Source organism: Haliotis rubra, unplaced genomic scaffold, assembly GCF_003918875.1.
Source record: "Haliotis rubra isolate DU_JTF1 unplaced genomic scaffold, ASM391887v1 Scf227, whole genome shotgun sequence".
Classification (NCBI taxonomy): domain Eukaryota; kingdom Metazoa; phylum Mollusca; class Gastropoda; order Lepetellida; family Haliotidae; genus Haliotis; species Haliotis rubra.
In genome coordinates, this window is record NW_025766303.1 from 268,497 (window position 1) to 280,962 (window position 12,466).

Sequence of the window (12,466 nt, forward strand, 5' to 3'; positions counted from 1 at the left end):
ATCCTCGAACAGTGGAAGCCGCTAGACCGGCTTCCAACCGAGACTGGAGGAATTTAACACACAGACTAAATCTGTAGAAAAGGGATCAAGAATCCCCTGTTGACACACCAGCGCGAATAACAGGCCCATCTATCCTCATATTGAACGCTTTGTCGAATCCCTCCCGAAGCCAGAATTGTGTCTGCAACTGGTGCAGGAATTCGCTTCGATGGAGGCGATCCCTGATAGCGCCAAGCCACCCACTGAATCCTGGGATTGGTGGGAAGCTCCGTTCTGGGATAGGAGGTCCGGTCGAAAAGGTAATAGAACAGGAGGCTGAGCCAGAAACCTGAGAATTACCGAAACCAGCTTTGTGCCGACCAAAGGGGTGCCAGAAGCACAAGTAGCCCAGCTGGTTGTGCGGTCAGCCGCGACAGGACCCTGAAATCAGTGGTATCGGGGAACGCCCACAGTACCCTGTCCGTCCAATCTAGCTGAAAGCATGCCGTTGGCTAACGCATCCGGATCCGAACCGGGAGCAAAACACAGGAATCTGGTTCGTCACCCCAGACGCCAAACAGATCCACCTGGAACGACCGAACAACTGGGAGATAATCTCGAATATCTCGGTCGAGCATCCCACTGCGTGTGGGGCTAGTATATTTCGCCCGTGAGAGAGCATCTGCACGGACGTTGTCTACCCCGGGGAGATAAACAGGCAAAACCCGAATGTTGAACTGATCGCACCACAGTAGAAACTGCCACGCCTCCTGAAGGAGGCGACAGAGACACTGTGCCGCCTTGCTTGAGAATGTAAGACATGGCCGTTTGATTGTCCATTTCTAGGATCGAACCACACGGCCCTGCACCAACACCGGAAGCACTCGAACACCTTGCGGACTGCTCTCAGTTCTAACACATTGATGTGTAGGCTGACCTCCCGCTCCGACCAGAGGCCGGAGGCTGAGTGCTCGCCAGGACCCCCAACCTGTGAGGGAGGCGTCCGTCTGAACTGAGAGGGAAGGTGTCGGGTGTCGAGGGGATCCCCTGGACAAATTCCACGCCGTCGGTCCACCATCGCAAGTGAGGATTAACCACTCTGGCTATGAGCATAATCTTCGTGAGCCCTGCGAAAGTGGGACCACAGCTGAGCTAATGCTTGCTGAATTGGCTCGCATCCTCAAACGCGCCGCGCCAAACCATGTCCACTGTCAAAGCGCCATGTTGCCGAGCAACCGAAGCCATGTTCAGGCGGCGCAGGAACGGGGACTGGAGGAACTGTAACACAGTCCCCTCGACTTTGACGATCGCGGTCGAGCAAGGAAACAATCCCTAAGCGCCCGTGTTGAATCTGGCTCCCAAGAATATCAGATCCTGCGCCGGAACAAGGTCTGATTTCTTGAGATTGATAATCCAGCCCAGTGACACCAGAGTATCCAGCACGACAGTGTGGAGGCTCTGCTTAACTGAGGCCCTAAGGCCCGTGAAGCCAATGCGTCCAGATGCGGGTGACAACACCTGCCCGAGACCTGGCTAACTGAGCTGGATTAGCATAAGTTTGGTGAACACCCTTGGCGCCGTGGAGATGCCAAGGGGAGCCTTGTGAAACTGGTAGCACGCGATCCGTCGAAGGAGAACCGAGGTACTTCTTGAATCGGTGCATTGGAACATGGAGGTAAGCGTCTTTGAGATCGATTGACGTAAGCCAATCCTGTCTGTCTCGGCGGAGGAGATCACTGACCTGAGTGTCTCCATCCTGAAAGACAGCACCTCCAGTAATTTGTTCAGCCCTCTGAGATTCAGAATGGGTCTGAACCCTCCGTCCCTTTGGTCACGAGGAAGTAGGTGAATAAAACCCTCTTTCGCTGACTCACAGGAACCACTCGATGGCGCCTTGGTCAGTAAAGACTGAACCGGCACGGAGGACTTCCGCCTTGTCGCTGGGGTCGGTGACAGGCGTGTGCCGAACCCCCGGAGAAGGACGGAGGATCAGCGCCTCCACTGTGGCAAATGGCCATCCCTGAGCGTGGACAGGACCCAGGGATTTGAGGTGGCTGCCTCCCACTCCCGGAGGAATAGGGACAGTCGGCCGCCGACGGGGACGCGTGGCAAGAGGCAGAGCACCCCACCGTCGGCAAGTCTCCGCTTGCATGGAGTGGGGGCAACAAGGGCTCTGGGGAATGAATCAGTGGGAAGCCGGAGCTGGCTTCCCCTTGCCCTTGAAAAAGACTGCTCGCTGGAGCAGGCTTGCCTGCCTCTCGTCGCGCCTGCTCCGCTTGGACTGCAAAGGGGCAGCCCACTTAACAACATCCTTCGCGAGGCAGAAGGGTAAGCGACGCATAGCGGGGAGGGCCGATGGCAGGAGGCGGAGGGCTGCTCCAACAAAGGCTTTGAGTCCTTAAAGGTAGAGACAGCCTCTGCGGCCTCCTTACCACCTGCAAGGCCCCAGGGAACAGGGAAGATCCCATGGTATAGGGGCAATGACAGTAGAGCTTGCTGTGTGGCGGCGAATGCAGCGCCACAGACAGCCACAGGCGGCGCATGTCCATGGCGGCACCTATCATCTGGCTGGCACAGCATCAATGCTGTCCCGAGCCAGATGCAGTGTATCGCCCGTTAACTGCCGGGCGAGCACCGACTCCGATGAATATTCGGCACCGCCAGCGCTGTGGGGCCACCAGCTGTCCCTGCAACCGACAGGTAGGCTGAATGGACTGCTACTTTACGTTGCTGGGCAAGACCGCAACATTCTTCAATGACCGGGCATGACGGTAGGCAGACTTCAGCGGCAGTGACGCTAGCCGAAAAGGGGAGGCCTGCCCTGCCTGGCGAGGCCAGGGAAGGAAGACGGGCACGACCTCTAAGCATTGACTGAGGCAAAGAGCGCGCACTGGCCCACCACTGGTGGTTCGAAGAGCGTCTCCGCGACCTAACTGGTACCGCCGGCTAACTTCAGGCAAATCAAAACGCGAGCGAGTACCAGCCAGGAGCGGATTCACCACCTCACTGACCAGTGATGGGAGAATGCGTAAGCTTGCCTCTGCGACCTGGTTAGGTGCGAAAGCCTCCCCCGGGAGCCGAAACTCCGCGGGGTCGGGTGCCAGGACGGGAACAGCCACCTGCGGCAGGACTTCGGCGATCTTATCGACCTCGGCAGAATCCTCGGCCGCCATAATCTCAGACTCCTGAGAGAGCGCCGAGGAGATGCCAGAGGCAGGACCAGAAAAACTCATAAGGTCAAGAGGAGCCAGGGGAAAAACATCGCCCTGCCGGGAGGAACCTGCGCCAGGTCGCCAAGTCGCCCGAGAGGAACCTGCCGCAACAGGCTTCCCGGGCAACCCCGACTGGCTGCCGGGCGCCGAGGTATCCCCAACTGGTCGGCGCTTGTGGGCGACCGCCAGTCGACACCAGGCAATGACAGGGCAACCCTGTATCGCCGGCACCAGGCACCTGTGACAGACCAGTGCATAAAGCCAGGTCGCCACCAGACGCCGAGGGCATGCCTTCACCAGGGCCAAGCCAGGATCAAAGCCTGGGAGGGCGCTTCTCGAAGCGGGAGCTCGGCCGTAATAACCCCCAGATGTCAGCCAGCCCGCCCCGACGACCGGGCGCCATTGAGCTCCTTTACGGAACCCATAACGCCAGATCAATCAGGGACTTGACTGACGACATCTGCTCCTGGAAAAAACGGTTAACGAATCAACAGGAACACTTTTACCGGTGCTGAATCAAGAGGGGTGGGCGGTACAGAGACGGAAGCAGTAGGAGATGCAGAAGGGGCATGAGTGTCGCGTGAAGACGAAGCCTTTGTCGCCTTTAGCTTTTGGGAGCCGGCTCAGCGTGGGGAAGCTGCTCCCGTGGACCCCTTTTTGACTATGGGACAGCTTTGGACGGGGGATCCTGTGCCCAGAGATCACCCCCGCCAAAGCAGGTTGTTGTAAAACAGCGTGTCTATCCGCCTCGCACGAATGGTTTGGGGCGAGAACATGGCACATGCCGCGCACCCCTCTTCCTCATGTTCCTTCTGCACTAAAAACAGCGTAAGCAGACTTGCGGGAATCCCGTGCGGGAATTGCAGCAAAGGCACGAAGTACAGGGCTTAAACTGCAACAAGTAAAAAACCTGTGCAGCAATCTACCCTATACCCACATACAAATACATGTAAAAAGCGCGATAGGCGACACAACTAATGCTACAAACGTGGCATGCAGTTGACAACCTAGTACACGCTGCAGCATAACTAACAATTCACGTTTTTAGCGTAATATAGAAAATGCGAGCAGTAGACATCGCCCACACGTACAAAGATACAAATAAGAAACCACTAAAACCACCTGTAACATTGAAAAACCACATGGGAAACCAATGAACAGGAAGGCTAGCGAAGGGACCTGTCCGGCCATCTTGACACGCACTAGCGAGCCGACCCACAGGTACCGAAAGTTACAACGAAATTATGAATGAAAAAATTCAGAAAAACCTCCAATTCGCCCATGCAGGGAAAAAAGAGAACCATACATACAGTTGCAGTTTCTGAAACACTCATAACTCTCTTAGTCGCAAGGAAAAACCTTCTGGTATGGACCCACGTCTTGGTACAACGACAGCATGGAAAGTGAGGTACGGGGTTACGGTCTAGAGTTACCTGCTCTTGGCTGTAGGGGGACGGAAGGCCCTGTAAGGGTGGTCTCACAAGACAAAACGTAGTTTTAGTTTTGTAAATATTTTATTCAAATATTGTTACAACTGTCGTAGGGAATTTAAATGGACATTTAAATGCTTATAAGTACCCCAAGGAGGAATATATAAAAAAGAATGTGCAAATTCGTTTACTATAAATGTAAACAGTTTTACCAGTTCCAGTAACTAAAGAATGAAACCAGTACACACCTGCTCTCTGTTTTGAGTTCTTTGACTTGAGACCTTCAATAAGATGTGAGAACATCTTGCTGGCCGGGTACACCTTGCAGATGAGCTTGAAGATCTTTCTCACTTCTCGACGTACATTGTCTTTAGATTCACCAACCTGTGATACAAAGCATTAGTTAGAGCTGCACTTTGCCCTTCATCATTATAGAGCAACAGTCATAATTACATAATGGTATCTACTTCTTAGTTTGTAATGGTAACAGGCACGCCTGAAGGTCTTACTGTCTTTTTGTAAACTATGCTGAGGACCGTATGATGACAACCTACCTTGAGGGGCGAGATAAGGTATGAAAGACATGGCCTCGATGTCAGCCAGGTGGTAGTCGAGTCTGCCAGCATGGAGAACAACTTCTCAAGGAACTCCAGGGCCTTGTTCAGCATACTGGGGTTGGTGTCATAGAAACGCGAGGGTAATCCACTTAAGGACTAGGTCCAGGTTGCCAACTATCTCCTCTGTTTTGCCTCTCGATGCACTGGAACCAGGAAGAATTCATGAAAATTTGGACCACCTCCACATCTGTGAAGGTTGTTTCATTACACAAAATGCAAATATACAAATGAATGTTCCATCTCACTAGATGTGCTTAAAGAAGCTAAAACCATAACACATGGCTGGACCTACCTTGATGAACAACTGGATGGCCTTGATGTGGAACTTGAAGTCGTTATGGAACAGCTGGTCCATGGTGCTCTTGCTGAAGTTCTTCTCCATTTGTGTTCGCAGCTGTTCTACGTACTCCCCACGCACCTCCAGGAAGTTCCACTTCAGCACCTGATGAATGAAGCGAGTGAAGTTCAACATTGCTTCAAACAGTATTTCAGTTATACTGAGACGGCCACTTGTATGAGGAAGTTCAAGGGATGAAGTAATTATTAGTCAGAAAGTGATTTGAACAATTTTCCATGTTGCTGTTGAAGTTTTGATGCTTCAAAAGCACACTTTTTTCCCAAAATATTTGGAGCTCTATTCCTCAATTTTTGAAAGCATCACACTATTGTGTGCTACTTTTTCTTCATAACATAAAAACATGAACCGCTGGTATATCCTGCCCATACCCTTGAATGGAGAAAGAACATACAGTTAGTGACAGACCTTCATGTTTTTCTCATCCTTGAATCTCTGCTCCTTGGGGATTGTGAGAGTAATGGGAGGACCGGTGTCCTCTTCTTCCTTCTTCTTTGATGAAGTGGCAGGTGCCTGGCAACGGAGGAAGAACTTCTTCAGGACAGCAATAACACTTAACAGTCAAAGAGTTTCTATAACTTAGGCAAGTTTCAGTACAAATGAAGAGAAGTGAGTTAGGGTAAACTTGATGTATGGTAACAACAAACGACTGGGAAGGTGAAACACCTAATTTGAACCTACAATCAGTGATTTGGAATAGTTTCACAAGATGTTAATGCTGTTAAGGGAGACAATTCTGCAAGGAAGCATTTTTAAAGTATGTGGTGTCACTAATTATCTCACCTTGGCTCCCTTGCCCTTCACCGCTTTCGACTTGGGCTCAGCCTTTGCTGGTTTAGGGGGCTCTTCTGGTTCGTCAAACCGTGACGACGCTGAGGGGGGCGGGGCTGATGCAGGGGCACTTGCCTTCTTGCCTTTAGGTGCCTTAGCAGGGAGATTCCCCCGGGCAGCCTCAATGATCTTCACGATCTGATCCTTGGATGCAGGCTGAAGGTAATGGAAAGATGTATGACATAGATTAGTAATGCAATCTTGATTTTCTTTTTTAAAACTTCCATGATCACTTTGACTTCAGTGAAAATAATATATGAATTAATTTTTTCAAGAGAGAGTAAAATGGTTTCATACAGTTGAATTTAAGTTTCAAGCAATATACAAGTTGGCTGAGCAAGACTGTCCTGTGAGGGATCAAACACAGATTCTCCCCAGTATATTAACCATGTCATTATCCAATTACAGCTGAACAATACATGATCATGAGTTAACATGAATGTCACTTGAAAATTACCCACAATGTGAGTGTGACCAATAAGTATCTGAATCTACCCAACACTTGTGTCTTAAAACATGAAAAAATTACCTTCAGCTTTGAGGTAGCTTTAAAGAATGAGTCATATCCTGTATGAATCATGAAGGGGACTAGAGATTCCTGTGCTTTTTTGCGGACATCGGCATTCCTGTCTTCTAGACAGGCAAGGATAACAGGCACACACATTTTCAGCTCTGTGGGCAGGATTCTGTGAGTGGGAAGCTTCTCAACCAGCCAATTCAACAGCTGGAAATGAAATAACAGTGTTCCGACAACTGAATACTTGCCCAACAACAGTGTTCGACTACAGCATGACCACATGACGATGAGCAGGTACATTTCTGCCACAAATTAGACCATAGTGGACCAGTCATATGTCATATTCCAAGAAATATCATGAATATAGTCACTTGTCCAGGTAAACAATATAGACGTAGAATACTAAACAAATTTAGAATCATATTCATTTCTAGCTTTTTAAAACTTTATGAAACCTCATTTGATTAAAAATGGGATTTCCCACCATAAAATGTCAAGTTTATGAATAAAATATTTAACTGTTCTATGTAGATGGCAGACATTGGATTGATCCAGCTTACTGTTAAAACACAGCGATGTAAACATGGTAAATATCTGACCTCTGTTCTGAGGTTGGGGTTTTCTGTCTTCAGTCCATCAAAGATGGCCTCACTTTCCACCAGGGGAGTCAGGGTGCACTGTTCCACCCATGCGTTCAGGGCGTTCACTGTAGCTGCCCGGACCTGAGGCTGTGAGGAGGAGAGAGAACATACTTAGTGAATGAATCATGTGAGTGTTTCGTAAACAATCAGCAATATTCCAAAACCCAGAACAGCTATAAATAATCTTGTAATCTATGTAATCAATCAACATGTAATGAACTCAAGGACATAATAATAATACAATAAATAATAAATATATATTTATATAGGTAAAATATAAAGACAACAACAAGGAAGCATGATTAACAAACCCTGGTATGACGCACCATGGCATGTAATCAGCTAGGCCAGTGAATCTACCAGAATCTACAAGACATCCTTGATCATCCTCATCCCTGTCTTTGCCATAAAAGGCGACTATGCTTGTCGTAAGAGGCAACTAACAGGATCGGGTGGTCAGTTTCGCTGACTTGGTTGACACATGTCATCGGTTCCCAAATTGCGCAGATTGATGCTCATGCTGTCGATCACTGGATTGTCTGGTCCAGACTCGATTATTTACAGACCGCCGCCATATAGCTGGGATATTGCTGAGTGCGGCGTAAAACTTAACTCACTCATCCCTGTCTCCATCTGTCATCAGTAGTATCACACAAAATTTCTCTTGCACATCAGGGCAAATTGATTGGACTGCTCAAACTCAGCTCTTCATACATAGAAATGATTTGGTTGGGGCAAGGTGAAATGGGCTGAATATTACATTGTACAGTCTTGCATACAAGTACATGTGTGTGTCTGGACTAACGTTATTTATATAGTCCTATCTGAGTGTGATAATATGCCACATTTCAACATGAGCATCCCACTCAGACACAGACCATGGATGCCAAACTGACTTTAACCCCTCAATGCCGACAGCCAGGCAGGTTAACAAGTACTATCTACCACATGTTTAGTCATCATGGGGTGTGGGGATCAATCACCACCCTCCTGACCAGATACTCTATTCACAAGCCCATGAATGTGGTTGTACTGAACCTGGGTTGTCCACAGGAGGATAGAACACAACCACTTGGCTCTCCACCATATTGAGTTAATAGCACCTTGATGTCTTGTTATATCACTTAATAAACATGTGGTTTACCTTTCCATCAGCCATACAACTGATGAGGCCGGGTCCAATGATCTTGATGTGATGCTTGCAGTGAGGGCCCATTGCTGTTGCCAAGGTCAGGCAGATCCCAATAGTGTTATTCACCTGTAATGTAACCATACATAAAATTAATCAAGTAAACATCAAGATAGACTGGCAAAACTATTTAGTGAAAATCAAGGGCTATTGGGGATCTCTTGAGCTCTGTAGTGAGAAAAGAAAGGTCATCGACAGAAGCTTACCAAAATCTTGTTTGCATCAGTAAGTCTCGTCTTCAGTGCAGCGGCCAGTTCGCCAATGGTGGAGGTGATGAACTTGGCCTCATTCAATATGGCTAACGACCTTCTGTAGAGCCTCAGCTCGAACCTTCCAGTTCTTGTCTGCCATCTCTGCCAGGAGTTCCTCTGTGATCTTCTCACTGACATGAAACACAAGGTGTTGGTCATCATCAAGAAAACATGGAAAAACAACCACAAGGTATGAGTAATGTAGGCTACATGTCCTACACAAACTGAATGGACAATGCGGCCTACAGGTGGGGACTCATAAATATGCTTTCTATTGGTTATTTGTGGTCTGTGGTCTGGAAGAAACTATAACTGTACAATTTGGAAAGTATCCCTTCCATGGATCAATCAAAATTCACAATTAGCGATGGTATGTCATTAGTATTGATTCCAAGGATTTATACTACTGAAAAGGTCAAGGTCCATCAAATTCTTTCACATAACTATAGTTAATGAGGTCTGGCAGGATTAGACTTCAGTTTTAGGAAAGTATTGAGAGGCAATAAACTTCTTTTGTGTGCTACAGATTAACATAAAAAATAACATATAATATGAAAATACATGACATATCAGTATCTTTATTTAAGTAAACACATTCAGTAAGTGATTCATGATGAATGCTGATTCTAGCACCAAGGCACAGGATGGAATTCTTGCTGAAGGTATCATAGTGTTACTGGAGTTGAAACAGTATAACATACGAGATGTCATTCCTGGGGATGAGGTCCTGCACGTTGACTTCTTCTGCAGCGCCACCACCACCATCAGCACCATTCTCTTCATCCTCCTCTTCCTCCACAGCAACAACTCCTCGTGTTGGCACAGGGGGCTTCTGGTCCTTATTCTGGGATGCCATAAAGATATATAGGCAACACATATATAGATAACAACTTCTGTATTTGCAGCACACGATTTCTGGGCTCCCGAAGGAGCATGAACTAGCCCAGAAACGTCATGTGAAATAACTAAAGAAGTTGCTATCCATATATTTATCTCATATTAGATATACAGGTGACTACTTTACTCCAGGTGGTTGTAAACATATGGCTGTACCCCAGCGCTATCCCCATTCAACATGATAAAGAGTGGATATTTCTGAATATATGTATCTGGGGTTGTTCAGTATGTTTGTTTGTTGTTTAATGCAGCACTCCGCAATATTCCAGCTACTTGGTAGTCAGAATATTCACTGTTAAATGTACATTCAAAGTACCATTAGATTCAAAACTTGTTTCACTTAAAAATAACACATAACCCCACAAACTGAATTTCTTTCATCAAAATCCCTCTTCCTAATGATGATATAATGTCACACTAGATTCCAGGGCAGAACCTGTATCTGTCACAACCTCTGGTTGGTCTTACCTTCTCAAACTCGGCATCAATCTGCTGTAGCAGGGCTACATATAATGTCACACTAGATTCCAGGGCAGAACCTGTATCTGTCACAACCTCTGGTTGGTCTTACCTTCTCAAACTCGGCATCAATCTGCTGTAGCAGGGCTACATATAATGTCACAGTAGATTCCACTGGGCAGAACCTGTATCTGTCACAACCTCTGGTTGGTCTTACCTTCTCAAACTCGGCATCAATCTGCTGTAGCAGGGCTACATATAATGTCACAGTAGATTCCACTGGGCAGAACCTGTATCTGTCACAACCTCTGGTTGGTCTTACCTTCTCAAACACGGCATCAATCTGCTGTAGCAGGGCTACATATAATGTCACAGTAGATTCCACTGGGCAGAACCTGTATCTGTCACAACCTCTGGTCGGTCTTACCTTCTCAAACACGGCATCAATCTGCTGTAGCAGGGCTACATATAATGTCACACTAGATTCCAGGGCAGAACCTGTATCTGTCACAACCTCTGGTTGGTCTTACCTTCTCAAACTCGGCATCAATCTGCTGTAGCAGGGCTACATATAATGTCACACTAGATTCCACTGGGCAGAACCTGTATCTGTCACAACCTCTGGTCGGTCTTACCTTCTCAAACTCGGCATCAATCTGCTGTAGCAGGGCTACATATAATGTCACACTAGATTCCACTGGGCAGAACCTGTATCTGTCACAACCTCTGGTTGGTCTTACCTTCTCAAACTCGGCATCAATCTGCTGTAGCAGGGCAGCCTTTTCATCCTCAAAGAACATCCTGAGCTGTGGCCCCATGTATAAGTGGACTGTACCCAGCAAGCCAATAGCTGCCCCCCTCACCGCCTGGAACAAACAGTCAGTCATGAGCCTCATCACAGAAGCCCGACAGTTACATGACAGAAGCCAGACAGCTACAGCTACATAAAAGAGGCCTGACGATACAACACTTAGATCACACTTGAAACAGTCCTGTCCAATTGCTATCATGGACAACCCCATAGTTCAGAGCTCTGTGATCATCAAGTTATGTCTGTCACAACACAATTGTCATGGCATCAAGATGGTTCCATAAGCAATAGCCTTACCAGTGACCAAAATAACATGTGGGCTACGGTAATCCTTTACACCATAATGACAATGAAACTTTAAAACATGAAGTCTACATTTGACTATAAATGGGCCCTGTCCATGCTGAGCATTTGTTTTGTTGACTTACTGGATTGGTAGCCGCCAGTGCCTTCTTGATATTCTCAATCATTGGCTTAATGTTCACTCTGTAAACAAAAACACAATGTATGGAAATTACATTTGACTGTTTCCTGGTGATCATAATACTCTCTCATCTGTAGTCAATATCATAATATTTCTTAAACTACATTCAACAACTGAGGCTTACACAGTAAATGGAGAAAGCTAAATAAGACTACAGATGTATGTTCCACATAATTCAGATATTTTACCATACTGGAGAAATAGATATGCAATCTATATCAGCTAAAATTGTCATACACCACAGCTAAAAGACATACAAATCACAGTAGAAATGGAGTCAATAACTTTCAATTCATCACTTACTTGAAACCGAAGTCTCGGACTGCCTGCGTCAGCCAGACCATGGATTCTGATTGGTTCTTTGGGTTCTTCTGTTCAAATGCACACTTAATAACCTGGAAACACAAATGACAAAGATGTACAATTTTTTCAAAACAGATGAAAATATATTGCAATATGTATCATTTGAAAAGTGTATTGCAGTGCACTGTATAGTCCTTTTAAGGTCATAAAATACATATTCCACATGATATTGGCTGTTCAGCTCCGAACATAGTGTACAAAGGTGACACTCACCTCGCTACTGACAAACTCCAGTGACGTGGCCTCTACTATACAACTCAGAGCTTCCTGTGCAATACTGCCGTTCTTCACATCCCCAACCTTGTCTACAATGTCTGACAGGCAGAACTCCGCCGATGTCTTTGTGAATACAGAATTCTGTCCCAAGTAGCCGATGAGCTCCAGTTTCAGTTTCAAAACCTGGACACATAAAACACTTGATCTGTAAACT

The 12,466-nt window shown here is 46.9% G+C and overlaps 1 protein-coding gene across 1 annotated transcript in view; it reads right to left on the reverse strand.

Moving 5' to 3' along the window:
* The window catches only part of LOC124277743 (cytoskeleton-associated protein 5-like), a 45,928-nt gene that overhangs the window by 14,483 nt on the left and 18,979 nt on the right, over positions 1-12,466 (reverse strand). The window contains 18 exon segments of the mRNA XM_046713468.1: positions 4,870-5,016; positions 5,188-5,235; positions 5,238-5,313; positions 5,315-5,372; positions 5,484-5,491; positions 5,531-5,680; positions 6,002-6,106; positions 6,377-6,580; positions 6,954-7,148; positions 7,541-7,669; positions 8,727-8,840; positions 8,978-9,070; positions 9,072-9,153; positions 9,724-9,866; positions 11,119-11,244; positions 11,618-11,675; positions 11,977-12,068; positions 12,250-12,435. Of these exon segments, the coding sequence (XP_046569424.1) occupies positions 4,870-5,016; positions 5,188-5,235; positions 5,238-5,313; positions 5,315-5,372; positions 5,484-5,491; positions 5,531-5,680; positions 6,002-6,106; positions 6,377-6,580; positions 6,954-7,148; positions 7,541-7,669; positions 8,727-8,840; positions 8,978-9,070; positions 9,072-9,153; positions 9,724-9,866; positions 11,119-11,244; positions 11,618-11,675; positions 11,977-12,068; positions 12,250-12,435 (2,014 nt within the window).